The 15754-nt window shown below is 38.0% G+C and overlaps 1 protein-coding gene across 1 annotated transcript in view; it reads right to left on the reverse strand.

Annotated features, from left to right (window-relative positions):
* PTPRB (protein tyrosine phosphatase receptor type B) overlaps positions 1-15317 on the reverse strand; it is a 99746-nt gene extending 84429 nt beyond the window's left edge. The window contains exons 1-3 of the mRNA XM_058673342.1: positions 15224-15317; positions 13508-13903; positions 1063-1304 (exon numbers count right to left, since the gene is read on the reverse strand). Coding sequence (XP_058529325.1) covers positions 1063-1304; positions 13508-13903; positions 15224-15278 — 693 coding nt within the window. The 5' untranslated portion in view covers positions 15279-15317. The remainder of the gene's footprint in view (positions 1-1062; positions 1305-13507; positions 13904-15223) is intronic.
* Positions 15318-15754: the final 437 nt, after the last annotated feature.

The following is a 15754-nucleotide window of genomic DNA, read 5'->3' on the forward strand; positions in this document are numbered from 1 at the left end:
CAATACATCTTTAACAACAACAACAAAAAGGAAGTCCCACGAGTTGTTCAATGTACTGGCTCTGTTTGGTTTGTGATAAAAAATGAGGTGTGTGTTCACCAGCTGGCATGTCATGTGCAGTATTGTAGTTTACACAGCACAAAAGGAACTACAACACTAAATGGCTGTCAAGTCATTTGAGGAATGTTGAACTAATTATTTGAATTCTTTATTAAGAAAACCACTGAACACTGCCAAGGAAAATCTTAGCTTTTTTGGTGTTGATTATACACTGTCATCGTCTAAATGGTGATCTAAAGCCTTGAGAAGAGAGGGAAGCCAAAGGGAAGCGCGACTGAAACAGGAACGCTGCTGGATTGCACTCCTGTGGTTGGGGCACTGCAGCTGCTCAGGCACTGATGTGTCTGTTACTTCACAGGTGGGCTGTGCAAGGCCTGTGAGATCCTTCGGTGTGATCAAGCCAAGCCAACTGCAGGTTGGACTCAAAATTCAACAATAGCCAGCTACTTTTTAATTTGAAAGTTTTGTATGGCCTGCAAATTATGTTAGAAGTATCCAAATGGCTCTGGGCAGAAAAAAAGAGGTTCTCCACCCTTGTTGGACTAATGAGGGTCACTGGCAGGCTTGAGGATGCTGACATGGAAATACCAGAATCAATTACAGTGATTCCAGAATCTGCCATTACTTCGTGCCTTCTTCCCCTCCCTTAGAATATAAATATTCATGACATATACAGAGAATCATCTAGAAGATGCAGCTTCCAATTTATATTTCTTGGTTTCAGACCATGTGTTAAGACCAAGACCCCTGATGGTGATTCAGAAAATGTGGTCAACCTATAAGATGGCAACCTAATTATCTCTGCCATATAAAAATGAAGAAATTTTCATTCAATTTGAGAAAAAAATTTCACTAGGCAAAATGCATTCTTGTTTATTAACAGGTAGCAAGCCAAGTGCTTCATTCGCTAGTATAATGGTGGCATTTTTAGCAAAGCAAGTCTCTTCAAGTGATGGGTTTTTTGGGGGCTGTTTGCACATTCCACACACGCTCTCCTCTTACCTCTTCTGTGGTGCTGGGGGAGGGCAGAGTAGTTGATGGAATCCACGATGTGTCTATAACTCCAGGCTGGTGCCTCTGAGTGCTGCTTTGGCTGCAGTTTTCTGTGGTATTCCCAATGAAGGCCTCTGTGGTGTTCCTGGTAAGGTGTTCTGGGTGGTATGAAACTGCTTTAAAAGTGGTGGGGATGTGGGGAGGAGCTGTGTTTCTAGGGCTTCTCACCGACACGTCTGCTCCCAGCTCAGCTGAGGTAAAGAAAGGACAGTTGAGACAATTACTCTCATATCTTATGGACTTTTCACATAAAAGTGATTTTACTTAGGAAAAGACCTTTTCAACAATGGACATTTGGATAAGTTACAAGAAATAGCAAAGATACTTTAAGTATGTGACAACATTTATTTGTCATGGCCAGCTAACTCATTTTTATCAATTTTACACAGTGGTGAGGGTATATCAGGGAAAAAAAATCCAGTTCTACGTTGAAACTAGAATTAAAATTACTCTATAAACATTTAGGGTAAATTAATTGACTTCAGAACGGTCCATGAATGTTCACAAACAATGTACAAAATTTGTGAATATGATCCTGCATGTTTTTCTTCTATGAGAGACTTGTAACTTAGTAGCGTAACTACATAGTGAAGATTAACAATTTCTTGGAAAGTAATAGCATCTCTTTAATCACAGTTCCGTCTGTTTCTAAGTGTGTGAGTCTGAAACATAAAACTGTTCCATTTTACATGCTACTTAGAAGAAGCGCAAATCAATTTAAATTTTGTGAGTGGATGGAGTTAATTCATAGCTTTGTCTCATGAGGCTGAATTTTCTATATTTGAAAAAAAATGGTTTATAAATTAGATTCACCAAACCATTTGAAAATGTGCTTCATTCACTTGGGGATCTTGATAACATGCACTTCAGATGCATTGTAGAGAGATTCAGCATCTTTAGCAAACTCTGAGGAGGTGCTGATGCCACTGCTCGTTGGGCCCCCTTCCCCTTTGTAGAGCAAGACTCGAGGGCACAATGGCATAACACAAAACAACAGAAGGTTCTGTGAGTTTGGGGCCAGGTGATATGTTCAGAGGTCTCCATCAACTCCAAAGATGATAAATTCTCTGTGCCTTCCTACCTCACATCTTGTCAAATTGGGTAACAATAATTTTGAAGTTTCTGGCTTTTTAGACTAGCAGAACAAAGACTTTATTCTTTCACCATTCCTTTATTGGTTTAATCATTCAAATAACTATTTAATAAACATTGTGTTGCTCTAGGTGGAGGTTCCTTCAAAAACAATCATTACATGTTTTCATTTCTGATTTGCTTTGCTGACATTTCTTTCAAGTCTTACTCCTTTCCATGTTCATTTCAAGTGGCTATTATATTTCATATTACGTAACAGAGAAGGATAGGCACAAAATAAGGAAGAAGATGGAAAGGTATTTCTACAATGTAGTGAACTATAAACACAGTGTTTCTCCTAAAAGTTAAGAGAAGTTAAGACATGGGATCTGGAATTGCATGTAGCACACTAGCCTGCTTCCTGTGATTGGAATCTTATATGGAACACTTCAAATCCTGCTTACTCTCCTTCCAATCCAGCTCCCTGCTAATGCAACTGGGATAGCAGAAGGTGGCCTGACTGCTTGGGCCGCTCTAGCCACATAGGAGACCCAGGCAGAGTTCCCGTCTCCTGTTTTTGGCCTGGCTTAGTGCGAGTTATTGCTGGCATTCAGGTAATAAACCAGAGGACAGACAATCTCTTGCTGTCTCTCCTGTTCTTTCTGTAATTCTGCCCTTCAAATAGATACACATATCTTTTAAAAAATAATAAAAAAGAAGACAGGAATGATGATTAAGTATGCCTTTCTTGAGATGAAGAGGGATATGCAATGCTCCTTCTATGGGAAGTTGGAAGTTTAAGTAAATAAAAATATGTGATGGGCAATTTCAGTTATATAACCCACAAAGTTTTGCGTCCTTCAGTATATAACTATATCTCAAAGGTACCAAGATCATACTACTTACTATTCTGTTTGTTAGGACTGTGCTTAGATAAAATATTTCCTATTATCCAAAAGTTAAATGTATATGGGTTTGTTTATATTTTTAACAAATCCTACTGATACGTCTTTTTATTGGGTCTACCATTTGGCAACTTTCTGAACATTTCCTTTAGTTTCTGTTTGTTTTGTCCCTCCATCTGCTGTGCAGTGATCACTGACTTTATGCCCGGCTTAGCCCCTTTGGTCACATTTCAAGAGATTCATGTCTCCTTGAGATTTTCTTCTGACAAACTCAGCCATACAATTACTGTGATTGTTTACTCTAAACTCAGAGGCATCTTAATTCTGTAATTTTGATAGTTAGGTATTGATTGCAAATAGGTATTTGTCCATTGTAAGGATATAAAACTGTCTGTATGGGTCCAGTGTAATGGCTCAGTGGTTAAATCCTTGCCTTGAACATACCAGAATCCCATATGGATACTGGTTCATGTCCAGGCTGCTCCACTTTCCTTCTTTCCTTCCAGCTCCCTACTTGTGGCCTGGAAAGGCAGTGGAGGACAGCCCAAAGTCCTGGGACCCTGTACCCATGTGGGAGACCTGGAAGAAGCCCTTGGCTCCTAGTTTTGGATTGGTTCAGCCTTGGCCCTGTAGGCCACTTGGGAAGATCTTTCTCTCTGTATTTGCTTCTTTCTGTAAATATGCCTTTTCAATAAAAATAAATATTTTGAAAGTAAAAGTATCTGTATTTTGGTCATTTTGAATTTTAGTCAATGCTGACCCTTCTGTCCTGATTATTTCAAATGACAATTTTAGCTCTTAGACCCTCAAAAAATTTTAATGATTGGGTTAGGGCAAGAACTAGCTTTTGAAAATCTAGCATGAAAGTGTATGTCTTAGTATGTCAGCTTTTTTTTTTCCCAGTGAAGAGCAGTGGTAAATTCTTTTCCTAAGAGTGTTTTAAAATTAGTTAATTGGGCCTGGCCTGGTGGCCTTGTGGCTAAAGTCCTTGCCTTGAGCGCGCCGGGATCCCATATGGGCGCCAGTTCTAATCCTGGAAGCCCCACTTCCCATCCAGCTCCCTGCTTGTGGCCTGGGAAAGCAGTCGAGGATGGCCCAAAGCCTTGGGACCCTGCACCTGCGTGGGAGACCAGAGACCTGGAGAAAGTTCCTGGCTCCTGGCTTCGGACTGCCACAGCACTGGCCTTTGTGGTCACTTGGGGAGTGAATCATCAGCTGGAACACCTTACTCTCTGTCTCTCCTCCTCTCTGTATATCTGACTTTGTAATTTTAAAAAAATCTTTAAAAAATTAGTTAATTACATGAGTGAAACAGGGCATCTCAAAATTGAAGAAATGATCAAAACACTCGAAATTTCTTCTGCAAACAACATAGCTCATTATAATTACAGGTTAACTTTTGACTGTCTTACGGAAAAATAACCGTCTCCAGTGATTGTCTCTAACCAACCTTCAAAATGTACAAAAACCTCAAATCAAACAAGTCCATTTTCCTTTTTGAAGAAAAGTCCACTGACTTTTTGCTAAAGAAACAAATGATGAGATATCCAGGTCCAGCACCCCTTCATTTTGTGTCTATGGTTTTAACGTGTGCTATTTAAGAAAGAAGGAAGAAGTTTAATCCTCAACATTCAATTTTCAAGCTTACTGAATTCCTTTAAAAATATTTATTCATTTGATGGAGACAGTGACAAAGTGCACACACATGCATGATGGGGAGAGAGGGAGAGATAGAAAGAGGGAGGGAAAGAGAGGCGGGCGGGGAGAGAGAGATGAGTGGGACCTGAAAATCCATCCACCTGTCTCATGTGAGTCATTTGGCACAAGCAGTTGGTCCCTCATCTTCTGCTTTCCCAGGTGTATTATTAGGGAGCTGGATTGAAAGTGGAGGAGTCTGAGCTCACAGAAACTCTAATATGGATGGAAGTATTGCAGATAGCAGCTTACTTTGTTGTACTACAAGGCTAGCCCCATTTCTTGAATTTTAAAGCAAAGGGTGGTAAACAATTACTTTTAGGGTTAGAATACAGAAGCCTTGATCCTTTTTCTAGAAGCTGTGTTTTGTGTATATTTGATGTGGGACCCAGAAACTGCATTTCTATAAATTTTTCTAGGTGATTCTAATGCAGCTCTAAGTATATGTTTTTTGTCATATACATGAGACAAAAGGAACTTTAATAATTTCTTACGTGGATATTGAAAAGCCATAAAAACTAGAGGAAAGAAAATCTATCATAAAAATACATAAGATGATCAAAATGAATTTATTTTACCATTTCCTGATCCCTTTTTGAAATTAGTGCTAAGAAATTATATTAAAAAAGAGTGGATCTTTAGATGTTTTGGTATCTATGATTTTTTTTGGCATTCTTTGAAAATGTATATGCATCTCATAGTTCATAAAAGAGCTAAATGTTTTTTGACAAATACAGGGAAAAGTCCTTACACAATGGAACAATATGTTACAGCTATTTTTAAAAGCTTTATTGTACCATTGCTACTTCATTGTCTGCATTATAACACAATTCCTCTTAGGACTCAGTTCAAGGTAAAGTGGACTATCCTAGGTCCAATCTAAAAAGTTTTAGCATATAAGTTGAAAACAGCTTTTTTTCTTGAAGTACCCTTGCCGATAAAATGATCTGGAATGATTGCTTCTTTTCAAGACCATCTTTTCAGTATATTTAAAAAATCGTGATGAGTATTTTAGTTCATTAGTGAATTTTTATTTACATGGAAATAACCCATTCATGAAAGTGAAGTTTTTGTATAATAATAAAGACTAAACAAATCTATTCTTTTTCCTTCTTTAAATGGTACAAAAAGCTTTAATAAGCAAATTAAAAACAATTATTTGAATAAAATTGATTTTGAAGACACAAAACTTAACTATTTTTTTGACTATAGGGCATTATCTGTTCAACAAGAAAATATCACATGTAGTGTGCCATCTAAAATCCTATGGAAAAGAAATAAAGCAAGATACTTCACAGAAGGGTGATGAACACAACATATACAACATGACTAGGTAGGGCTAGAGTAAATGTAAAGTGGGGTGGCGGGTTGTAGCACTTGGGATGAAGAGTAAGGTGCTGCTAGGGACTCTTGCATCCCACACCAGAGTGTCTGGGTTCCAGTTCTGGCTTTGTCCCTGACTCCAGCTTCCTGCTAATGCACACCCAGAATGTAAGCAGGTGATGAGTAGATGGATCACTGCCACTCATATGTAAGACCTGGATTGAGTTTCTGTTTCTTGACTTCAGCCTGGTGTAACACAAGCCCTAGCCACTGTGGAAAATCTGGGGAGTGAAGCAGTAGATGGGATCTCTATCTGCTTCTCCACCTTTCAAATAACAACAACAATAACAACAATAACAATAAAGGTAAACAGAGATAGGAATTATAATAATCAAAATAAGAATAGATATTTGACATGGTAGAAAAATTAACATTTTGGAAAATGCAATATTTCAATAAAGAAGGAAGAACTTTATTCAAGATCAGAAATGAAGTAATATTAATAAGCAGAAATTTATATCAATCCACTACATAGCAAAAATGAAATCATAGTGTTATAAAATTTTAGAAAAAAAATTAAAGACTTCACCAAAGCAAAAAAAAATCTAATTATTATTCCAATACTGTGCTATAAGTTGCAATATAAAGATGACCAGTTTTGTGTTAATATCCATGTTTTCATTTGGACAAAAAAGGCTGCGATGGTGGAGTAAAAGGCAAACATGTTGGATGGCAGAGGAAGGATGTGCAGAATTAGATGTGCAGAATTCTCAGGTTCCATCAGTGAAGACCCTCAGTATGGTCAGGGGAAGGGAGTGGAGAGAGGCAGTGAATAACCTGACACGCTCAGGACTGATGCCTAGCCCAATAGACGCAGTGTTTAGAATCCATGGACATTTTTAGAACTCATAAAGTTGAACTTCTCTGAAAATAAGAAATAAACTTTTGGGGGTCAAAGGAAATTCTTTGAGTTTTTCACACACTAGAAAACATGAGAATTCTAGACCCGTAGAAAAGCTATAAATCATCATTTTTTAAAAATAAAGAAGGATGGGTCCCACAAAGGCAAAAAAGAAAAAGTTAGGAAAAGAAAAGAAAAGAAAAAATCGTTATGGTCCATAGAAGTAATACGTAGCCTGTGTATGCCCAGACAAGTTTACTGATACATCACAGACAAAAAGTCTGGGGGACTCTGACCACTCTACCAGCCATTTTTAACGACTGTATAAGTCACATCTCAATAGTCAATATTCATATTGTCTTCAGTGATTATATGAAAAACACTTGTGTAAAAGTCCATGTTGTTATAATGATTCAAGGGAAAAAAAAAACCTTCAAATGGCAGACAATTTAATCAAAGTAAGATCTGTACATAAAAAAGAGATATTCTGTTTTCTTTCGTCCCTTCCTTCTACTCTCTGTGGTCACCAGCACATCTGTCTACCACTAACACAGAGAACTACTAGAACTTTTTCCTCCAGAAAAGTATATATGATTGTGTCTCTTTTACAATGTTTTTGTGTTTTAGTCTCTCACCAAATTGTTACAATTAAGCAATCACTTAAACCAGTATTTATATGTAGGCTGAAAACGATGGGTTTACTTCAACAGCAAGGCCTCTTTTTAATGACTTCAGCAGCTCAGCTGTGTCAGGGACACTTGATAATTTATCTAGCCTCAGGGAATCATGGGTTTGAACCATTGACTCTATGGTAGGCACTGAACAAATAAGTGATTGCTGGCATTTTATATTCAATGTTACTATACCATATGAAACATCTAAGTGAAAGCAGTAAGCTCAGATAATCCTCCAGTGTTTTACAAATTTAAGAATATTTGACATCTCTTAGAAAATGGATTGAACAGTGCACCCTTTACTTTGAAATCCTAGAGCTACATGGACCCAGTCTATCCTCCAATGGATTTGTGCTGATGTAGCTGAAGCCAATTTCAAAATATGGGCATTTGGGGACTGGCAGTGTGGTGTAATGGATAAAACTGCCACTTGTGATGCTGGCATCTCAAATTGGCACTGGTTACTGTCCTGGCTGCTTTGCTTCTATTCCAGTTTCCTGCTGAAGTCCTTGGGAAGGCAGCAGAAGATGGCCTAATGCTTGCCACCCTTGTGGGAAACCTGGAAGAAGCTGCTGGCTCCTGACTTCAGCCTGATTGAGCCCTGATCACATATGGGGAGTAAACCAGATGGAAGAACTCGTTCTCCGCCTCTCCCTCTCTCTCCATAGCTCTTACTTTCAAGTAAGTGAATTCATCTTTTAAAAAATTTGAGCATTTGATTTTCTTCCTATCAAGCATGATTTCTTTAGATCTAGTTGCAAACCCATTATTTCCAGTGAGTAATTTTCCCTATTTTTCATGTAGATGCAAAGGTCAAGGGATGAATTTCCCCTGTCACGTCGATCTGCAAAATTTCATTTCTCTTTCTTTCTTTCTTTCTGTCTTTCTTTCTTTCTTTCTTTCTGTCTTTCTGTCTTTCTGTCTTTCTGTCTTTCTTTTTCTTTCTGTCTCTTTCTTTCTCTTTCTTTTTTCCTTTCCTTTCCTTTCCTTTCCTTTCCTTTCCTTTCCTTTCCTTTCCTTTCCTTTCCTTTCCTTTCCTTTCCTTCTTTCCTTTCTTTCTTCCTCTTCTTTTTTTTTGTTTTATATCATTCTCAGGCTCTTTACTAACTTGTGTTCATCAATGTCTCCAATGCTTTCCATCCTTGACCAACAGTCAATTTGGTATTTACACCAACAGTCAATTACCTATATGAACAGGGCAGAATTATGGATAAAGAAGTTAAAATTCCAAGTAGCTCAAATTGTCATCACCACTGGAAATTTAGGGGAGTGAAAAATCTGCTGGGTCTTTAGCACATCTGTGTCTTTAACACATTCTGTGATGCTGTCTTCACAGACACATAAGTATGGAGCTGGATCAGCAGTGGAGCAGCTGAGCCTCAGGCAGACACTCCTAAGGGATGATGGCATTACAGTCAAGAGCTTAATGTGCAGTGCCACAATACCAGCCCCGATAAAGTTTCATTCAAAAATAAAAAAGAAATAAACATTTAAAATATTTTATTAATTTTAAAAAAGGATAAATAAGACAGACTTCCAATTTTGAATGAGATGTGAAACCAGCTAGTGCCACTTATGACTTTGAATCCCAACCTCAAAGATGTCAGAGCAGTATGAGGGAAGTTCATATATAGACTCCAACCAGGCCTGACCCACCAGAGGCAGAGGTGGTGGAGCCACTGAGTGTGGGGTAAGGAGCAGCCAAAGGGCAAGACACTTGGGTGTGTTCTACCTCACCCTAATGTTACTTAGCGTAATCATTGTTCTCTCTCTTCACTTTACTTCTTTAATTTTTTTTTATATTGGTGATTCACATAATGTAAAATTAGCAGTTTTGAAGTGTCCAATTGGAATGGGCATTTGGCTTAGGGGTTAAGATGTTACTTAGGACACTACTTCACTTCAAATCTAGCTTCCTGCTGATACCTACCCTGAGAAGCAGCAGGTGACAGTTCAGTACCGCAGTCCCTGTCACCTAACTCGATTGAGTTCCTGACTCCTGGCTTCCTCCTGGCCCAGTCCCACCACTGCAGACAGTGAAGAGTGAATGGTACATAGAATTTCAATAAGTGGGGGCACTAGTAACCTTTGTTATCTGTGTGTGAGGCCAAAACTGTTCTCTACCACAATGATACTGCTATAAGGATGGCTTGGTGGCTTTAAAAACTATACTTGAACTGGGTAGAAAACAAAAACAACATGCATGATTTCAATAGCAACATTCCTTAAAGTAGTTTTGAAAGCACTATTATTCCTCTAACGCTCCCTATAATTAAGATATTCAACATTTTTCTGGAAGTTGACATGCCTATTAATTTATTGAGTGTGGGTAACAAGATTAGCTAAAAGGAGATATAGTAGTTCTCTGTATCTGTAGTTTTGCTTTGTTAGATTTAACTACCCACTGGTGACTGCAGTCTGAAAATACTAAATGGAAAATGCACAACTTTTTAATTGCATACCTTTCTGAGTAGTATTAACAGTATTGCACATTGTCCTGCCAGGGGCAAAATCAACCTTTGGTCTAGGGTAGCCAGTACTTTCATATCAGTCATTTAAAAGCTGTTTGGATTATCAGATTCATTCTCAAGATACTGTTAGTGCTTGTTATCAAGAAACCCTTAATAATTACCCCAAACCACAAGAATAGTGATGTTGGCAGTTTGTGACAAAGAGAAATTATAATGTGCTTCCCTTCAGTGAACAGGCAAAAACATAGTAAGTTATTTTAAGGGAGAGAGTGAGTGAGTACTCACTTAAATAATGTAACCGTTACATAAGATATTATTATAATTACTGTGTTTTGCTATTGGTATTGTTATTAACGTCTTCCTGTCATAATTTACAAGTTATCTGATTTCATATGCATGCATGGGCAAAATACTACATATAACAAGGTTGGGGTAGTAAGTGTGGTTTCAGGCTTCCACTGGAACTAGTGGAATAGGGTACTCAGGAAATGCTGCATAAAGCCTCTTAAGCTACAATCTCTAGTCCTAATTTCTGTAACATAGCAATGTATTTTTCTGTTTTTCCCTATTTCTTTTATATTATACAAAAGACCTGGTCATGGGGAAATGATGGTTTTTCCAATAAAATGTCAAGTGAACTTTCCTTGAATGTGTTAATATACAATCATGACCCCAATTGTGAGCTTTGTGAGTATTATGTTTCCCGTTTGCATACCAGAGATTTGAACCTCAGGATACATTTTTTTATAATTAAGTAATATATTCCTTAAAAGAAGGTAAAATGGGTGATTAGAGAAAAATTTAATCATTTTGGACAAATTTTATTTCGTTGATGATAAATGTCTTTTAATGAATATGCTGTGTGAATTTTTACAAGGAATACTTCCAGGTATTTGGATATTTGACTTCTGATTGAAAAATGAATATGTATGGTTTGAAATTTAAAATTTTCATAGGATAATATACTTAAAAGGCAAGCTTATTTTGCAATTGGCACAGTAACACATCACGCCCTGTGGAGCTGGCATCCCATATGAGCACTGGCTTATATCCCAGATGCTCCACTTCCAATCCCATCCTCTGCTTATGGCCTGGGAAAGTAACAGAAGATGGCCCAAAGCCTTGGGACCCTGCACCCACCAGCAACCAGGAGAAGTTGCTGGTTCCCAACTTTGGATCAACTCAGCCCCTGGTCATGTGGCCATTTGGGAAGTGAAAAAATTGCCTTTCAAACAAAAATAAATAGATCTTTTTAAAAAGACAAGCTTGTTTTGATACATAAGAAAATAAATGCATTTTTTGCATTCCATAGATTTCAAACATGAAACAAATGACATTTCAGTTTTCAGCCAGACACATTGCCATATGAAGCCAATACTCTTCTTATAGTTGACTATCATTTTAAAAAATTGATTATAAAACCTTTTATCTTTTCAAAAAGTCTCTTTCTGTAGGAGAGAATGCTCATACATCTAATGAAGAAATGTAACACTCTTTAAGTGTAAATTTGCTGTTCAGCAGGAATGCTAAAGTTCCTGTGTGTAGGTGTAACCACACAATCCACATTTCCAAGTAAGTCAGTTCTTTTAAAATTGCTCCCATTAATTCTATCCTATTATTCTGTTTATCTCACTAAATATTATGGTAAGGAGTATTACAGAAATATAAGCTCTAAGAAAAAATTAAAAGGATATTCTTGTCATAATAAAAATTATGTTGGTATAATTTTTGTTTCAAAAACTTCACAGTGGTTTTTGAGTGGACTTTCACTGTACTTGGCAGTTTTCTCAATTCCTTGTGTAACACAGGCACTCCGAGGTCAGCACAGAAAGAAGCAAAGATTCAGCTCAGGGAGAATGGAGAGAGCTTAACTGAGTGGCCACTCAAGTGACTGTTTAACAGGAATAGAGGCTAACCTTCAATTTCCAGTGCAGAAGAATACACTGTATTTAGTTGGTATTTAATGAAATGGTTGTTTAATTTATGAATTGAAAGTGTGACAGAAAATTGTCTAAAATTAGTGCAGTGATCTGCATTAACCGTAAACATCTACACATAAGAAAAATATGTAAGGATACAGAGAATGTTGACCTGAAAACAGGATTATGGATCTCAATTATCTGGGGAATGTTAAAAGTTTTAAATATCATGCACAATTCTGTATTTCTTGAAGCAGAAACTTAGAGGTGGTTGGTGGGGGTGGGGTGGGGAAGAAATGATGGAAAGGCATCCTGGGAATTTATGCTTTAACAGGTCTTCTCTTTGCTCCTCTAGGTGAACTTAGGCACTGGTTAGGTCAAGCCAGTAGTGCAGTGTTTGAGGACTGCTGGTGTGAACAGCGTGTACGTTAGATAACAAGTTAAGGAATAGGATTATCAGCATAGGTGTGCTATTAATGCATCCGTGGCGCTTTACTTCAGCTTGCCTACGTTCAGACTCCTGAATGAGGAACTTCATTCCTGACTAATCTCTCCAGGGACCTGTCAACTCTGTGATGCTGTTGGTTTACATATTACAACATGCTAAGGAAAATCTCCAGTGAAGGAGTAATTTTTGCAACAAAATGGTTAACTGCAAGATCAAGCTGCAAGTACGTTCCAGAGATAAAGATTATCAGCTCACTAGTGAGATGTGTATTGTACCAGCCTGGGCATCAGTGTATGAATGGTTCCATGTGTTAATAATTTGAATACCAAAAAATAAGAATCTGTTGATGCTCAACAGATTAGAAAGCTCTATGGAGGTACATTAACTCCTAGCATTTCAAAAGCATGTTAACTTCCAAAGAATCAATCCTTACACATCAATACAAGAGATTTTGCAAAGCACAATTTTTTGTCTTCCTGGTCTCACCAACAAACATTTTAATGTTTAATATTGTCTTAAAGAGCTCAGGGAAAATGTGTATTCTGAACAGATTTAAAAACTTTGGCACCTACGAAAGCTTATCTTTTAATTTTCTTGTTGACAAACATCCAAGTATCCTTGTACTTACAATGATGTGTTCCTTATCATCAGAGAATAGAACTGCTTTGGTCAGCAAAATTGAACAATTTCCTCATCACTGACTTTCATCATTACATATGTTTGTGCTGGGTATATGCCTGGACAAACATTTCCGTATCTAAAAGCACTCAACCATAGTAAAGAGAAAATGAAGAAACATTGGTTGAAATAAGCAAGAGAAGAAAGAAAGGATTGAAACAGAAAAGTTTGGTTTATTTTAGTGAGAGCAATGAAGCTTTGCATCTTCCATAGGAAATATGTCAGGACATGGATATCATCTATGAACGTGTCAACATAAGGTATTAGCAGAAGGACCTTTCACAATGAATCCTGGAATGAATAGCTCACCTTTTTTCAAGCAGAGGCTTCCATTGACCAGTTTTCCCTCAGTGTTGACATCTATTTTCATCCAACTATGGAGATATTTCTTGCCTTTCTTGACAACTACCCTGGGACCTTGTTTCTTGAGAAAGAAGGAGGCATTTTCCATCTCCAGGAACCCTTCCTGCTCATAGCAGGTCCACCAGGGCGCCTGGGAGCAGCTGGTGACGGTGGCTGCTCTTGAAGGGCCACCTGAGGTGTTGGAGACACCTAGGCACTGAGCAGACTTGGCATGAAGAAGCTTCCCATCCTCAGTCCATCGCCACTGCTGGTTCTGGCTGGTCCCATTGCACGAGCCCACCACCACTTTCTCATTGAGGAAAAGGCATTGTTGCTTTTGCACGTGCACAATCTGAAAGCCCTCTGGAAGATGAAAAGCTAGTCAAGTACTGTGTAGTAAGTAAGGCATAAGACCCCTGAAACACAGAATAACCTATCCACCAAACAGCCTAGTAAAATCCCTACGTGTATTTGTGTCTCACTATTATTGTCACTCCAAATGAACTTTCCCAGATGTCAACACACGTGACTGAAAATCCAAAATGGCACACTTAACTCCATGGTTTTTTCAGCTTTCATATGATTTAAGGAAGAAAACACACTGAAGTAATGAAGGGAAGCTTGGAAAAGAAACAAAACCATCCAATAAAAATGGCTTTCTTTTGGAAAATGAAAGGCAATTCCAGAGGATATGGCGTAATATCTTCTATTTTGGCCCAATTAGTTAAATATATTCAAAAGCTGAATTTCCCTTTTAAACTATTGATTCTCTCCATATCACCTTCTCTCCCAACATAAAAAGAAATCAAAAACCAAACTCTTTCCTACCCTTAAAGTCACATCACAATAAACATGTATATACAAAGTGTATAGTTTGAACAATCTTTTAAATTGTATATATATTTAAAAAAAACTTCTCATTTTTCCAAACACAACATCCTGCCTATCAGGAACCAAGGACAATGTCATCACAAACTAATTTTCTTGTGCTTCTGGAAAAGAGCATTTACCTTGTGACACTATCTACAAACTTCCCTCAGACACTGCTATATCTTCTTCTTCTTCTTCTTTTTTTTTTTTTTTTGGAAAAATCTTCATTTCATGTGAGAAAGCCAATTGTGACAAGATTATCACTCGAAACTGAGATAGGCAGCCTCAGAAACCACTTTTGTGGAGCATTCACTGAAATTGTCCAATTTTTCCATAGAAACACCCAGCCCTTCCAAATGACAACTTCCAAAGGCAACACCACATTTGTTACCCCTTGAATCATATTCCTTACATTTTCTTTAAGACACATACACACACACACACACACACACACACACACACATACACACACACACCCCTATCACCTGATTGGGGAAAAGCATGGAGAATTCTATACAGGCTGTTAAAAATAACAAATAGTTTCTCCTTAGAGTTCTTTCTGCTCTAACGGTGCCATTTCAGGGGCTGCCTGAGGCACTGGAGAGGACAGAAACACAGCGTTTATTTTCTTTAGGAGAGAAATCTCGACAGTTTGGGCACAGCTGGCTCCTTTGATTTCTCCCTTCTCGGTCTTTGGCTAAATTGTAATGGAGATCTGACTCCATGGCTGCATTTTTTTTTTTTTCTGGATACTTTTCTAAGGCTGAGGACTCTTCCTCGGCTAGATGTGGGAGAAACCCTCAGGAAACTCACCCAAGTTCCCGAAGATGAAGCAGCTAAGAATCGCCATGTAAAATTCAGCCTCCATTTTCCACTTAACAACGGTTCATGCTTCGTTTGGGGGAAAAAAAATTTCTCCCAGATAAGAGAAGCAAAGGCTAGGAAGGAAATGTGCCTTCATGGTGGGGGAAAAGTCAGTGACGAGCACTTCCTCCAATTGAATTGTTTGGGGAAGTTTTACACCAGTGTCCTTTTGTCTGTTTCCTTAGAAAGAAGGGATTGCAATTTTCTTTCATTTTTTGAAATGTAGAACCAACCTTTAGGAGCAGATTCAACCTCATAACATCTTCACCTGCTGTCTGCTTGGCTCGTGACTGCTCCGTAACCTCAAGAGGGAAGGAGGAATTGTAAAGGAGGGTAACTAAATGTTCCTGCAACATGACATCTCTCCAGGTGATGTGATCCTGATGAATGAACACAAAGCATGCAATTTCTGAGGGTCTGTGACAAGTGAAATAAAGACATAAACATATACCGTTTTGATGATGGTATGCTGAGAGTCTG

Source organism: Ochotona princeps, chromosome 15 (assembly GCF_030435755.1).
Source record: "Ochotona princeps isolate mOchPri1 chromosome 15, mOchPri1.hap1, whole genome shotgun sequence".
Taxonomy (NCBI): domain Eukaryota; kingdom Metazoa; phylum Chordata; class Mammalia; order Lagomorpha; family Ochotonidae; genus Ochotona; species Ochotona princeps.